The 2,500-nt window shown below is 46.0% G+C and overlaps 1 protein-coding gene across 1 annotated transcript in view; it reads right to left on the minus strand.

Moving 5' to 3' along the window:
- LOC119589641 (guanylate cyclase soluble subunit beta-1-like) overlaps positions 1-2,500 on the minus strand; it is a gene marked incomplete in the record, with an annotated part of 42,975 nt that overhangs the window by 11,046 nt on the left and 29,429 nt on the right. The window contains 1 exon segment of the mRNA XM_037938235.1: positions 1,713-1,831. Within this exon segment, the coding sequence (XP_037794163.1) occupies positions 1,713-1,831 (119 nt within the window).

The raw sequence follows: 2,500 nt of genomic DNA on the forward strand, positions 1-2,500 counted from the left end.
CCCCCCCCCCCCCTTCCCCCCCTCCCCCCCCTTCCCCCCACCCACCCTCCTCCCTCCCACCCTCCTTCCTCTTCTCCCACCCACCCTCCTCCCTCCCACCCTCCTTCCTCTTCTCCCACCCACCCTCCTCCCTCCCACCTCCTTCCTCTTCTCCCACCATCCCCTACAAACCGACGATGCGATTGACTAGTACTCGAGTCCGGGTCGATCTGAGTAGTAGTGAAGGATGAGGGCGCCGTCTTCATCCCTCTGCGTGCAACGGAAACTGGGCGCTTTCATGCCCGGGTAGATGAGTTGCAAGTGATCGTGCAGTGCGTCCAGGTTCTGTTGGAAGGGGGGGGAGGGGGGAGGGGAGAGAAAGAAAACGGGGGGGTGAGGGGTGAGTTGATTCTTGAGAGAGGGGGGGGTTGTTCGTATGTTGAAGGGGGAGGGAGGGAGGGAGGGAGGGAGGGAGGGAGGGACACAGGATGGTAGGTAGGGATCCAATATAGGGAGGGAGAGAGGGAGGGAGGAAAGGAAGATGGGGGAAGGGGGGAAGGGTAGATGTGGATGGTGGGTGGGTATTTTTTTGTGTGTTGGTTATAGTTTCTTTTTCTTTCTCTCTCTCTCTCTCTCTCTCTCTCTCTCTCTCTCTTTCTCTCCTTCCCTCTTTCTCCTTCCCTCTTTCTCTCCCTCCCTCCCCCTCCCTCTCTTTCTCTCCTTCTCTCCCTGTCTCTGTCCCCCCCTGCCCCGTCTCTCTTTCTCTCTCTCGCCCTCCCCCTCCCCCCAAATCTCTCTCTCTCTCTCTCCCCTGCTCCGTAACTCTCTCCCCCCCCCCCCTCCACACTCTATCACACACTCACACACTCTCTCTCTCACTCTCTCACTTACTTTCTCACTCCCTCTCTCTCTCTCTCTCTCTCTCACTCTCTCTCTCACTCTCTCCCTCTCCCTCTGCATCGCTTTCATCCCATATCAGTAACTTGGCCCGAAGCTCCTCTTTTCCAATGCCTTTGTTTGCTCTGTCTTTCGCATGCCTTCCGTTTATCACTCCTGGTCCCTCTCCCTCTTTCTTTTGATGCTCGGATGGAATGTTCGATTTATGGGAGACAAAATGGCATTCAGGAGCCGTTTTACGGACAAGCAAACGAGGACACACACACAGATACACACAGATACACTGAGGCATACACACACTCCCTCTCCCCATCTTCCTCGCTCTCTCTTTCTTTGACTTCTGGTCGGTCGGTCAGTCGGTCTGTCTGTCTGTCTGTCGAATGTCTTTCTCCCTCTTACAAACACACAAACCTTAACCTCATGTAATACAATAAAATATCAATAATTGCAATAATGATGATGATGACTATGATGACGATGATGAAGACGATGACAATGATGACTAATGATAATGCTGCTGCTGCTGCTGATAATGATGAAGGTCTTGATAATGATAATGATAATGGTTATAATAATAATAACAACAATAATAATACCAATAATAGTAATAATAATAATAATTATAATAATCATATCAATAATAATAATAATAATAATAATAATAATAATAACAATTATATCAATAACAATACTACTATTATTACTACCAATAAAATAATGATAATGATAAAAATAATAACATTAACAACAATCTTATCATTACTACCAACAATAATATCGATACCAACACCAGTATCACCAACAACAAGAACAACTAACGAATGCAAGCCCCTGACCTGCAGGAATCCGCTGACGGTGGCCCCGAGGACCTGCAGGATGGTGTCGTATCCCGACTCTTGGCAGAACTGGAAAAACATCTTCCCAAACATCTCCAGGATCGCGTTGGCTGGCACTCCTGCGGGCGGACGAGGGGGGGGGGGGGGGTGAATAGTTCTGTCTGCGGCCCTTTGCTCCTGAGGAAGTGCGTTGTGCGTGGGGATTTAAACATGTTTGTATCCGCACGGATATTAATCTTACATATATAGATACATAGATATCTGTATACAATAAACACACACACACACACACACAAATATAAAAAATATATATATATATATATATATATATATATATATATATATATATGATATAAATATATATAATATGATATATATATATATATATATATATATATATATATAATATATATATATATATATATATATATATATATATATATGTATATATATATATGTACATATATATTACACACACACACATATATCATTATCATCATCGTCAAGTGGATAACGCCGATGAGGGCGCATGGCCGCATCCACCCTTTGCTTCTAGCCACGAGGGTCCCTCATGGCGAGTCTCCAGGCAGGCTCTTGGCCCATCTCTAATTCCTCGCGACAGGGCTCGTCGAACTGCCCAAACCATGATTTCCTGGGTCGTCCCACAGGCCTCCTCCACTCAGGATTGTTTCGCAAAAACACAACCTGATGGGTAGGGTCATCCACAGGGAAGCAAGCTAGCAGCCCATATAGCCTGAGTTGGCGATTCCGAATTATGCAAGTAACAG

The sequence above is a fragment of the Penaeus monodon genome, chromosome 26, assembly GCF_015228065.2.
Source record: "Penaeus monodon isolate SGIC_2016 chromosome 26, NSTDA_Pmon_1, whole genome shotgun sequence".
Classification (NCBI taxonomy): Eukaryota; Metazoa; Arthropoda; class Malacostraca; order Decapoda; family Penaeidae; genus Penaeus; species Penaeus monodon.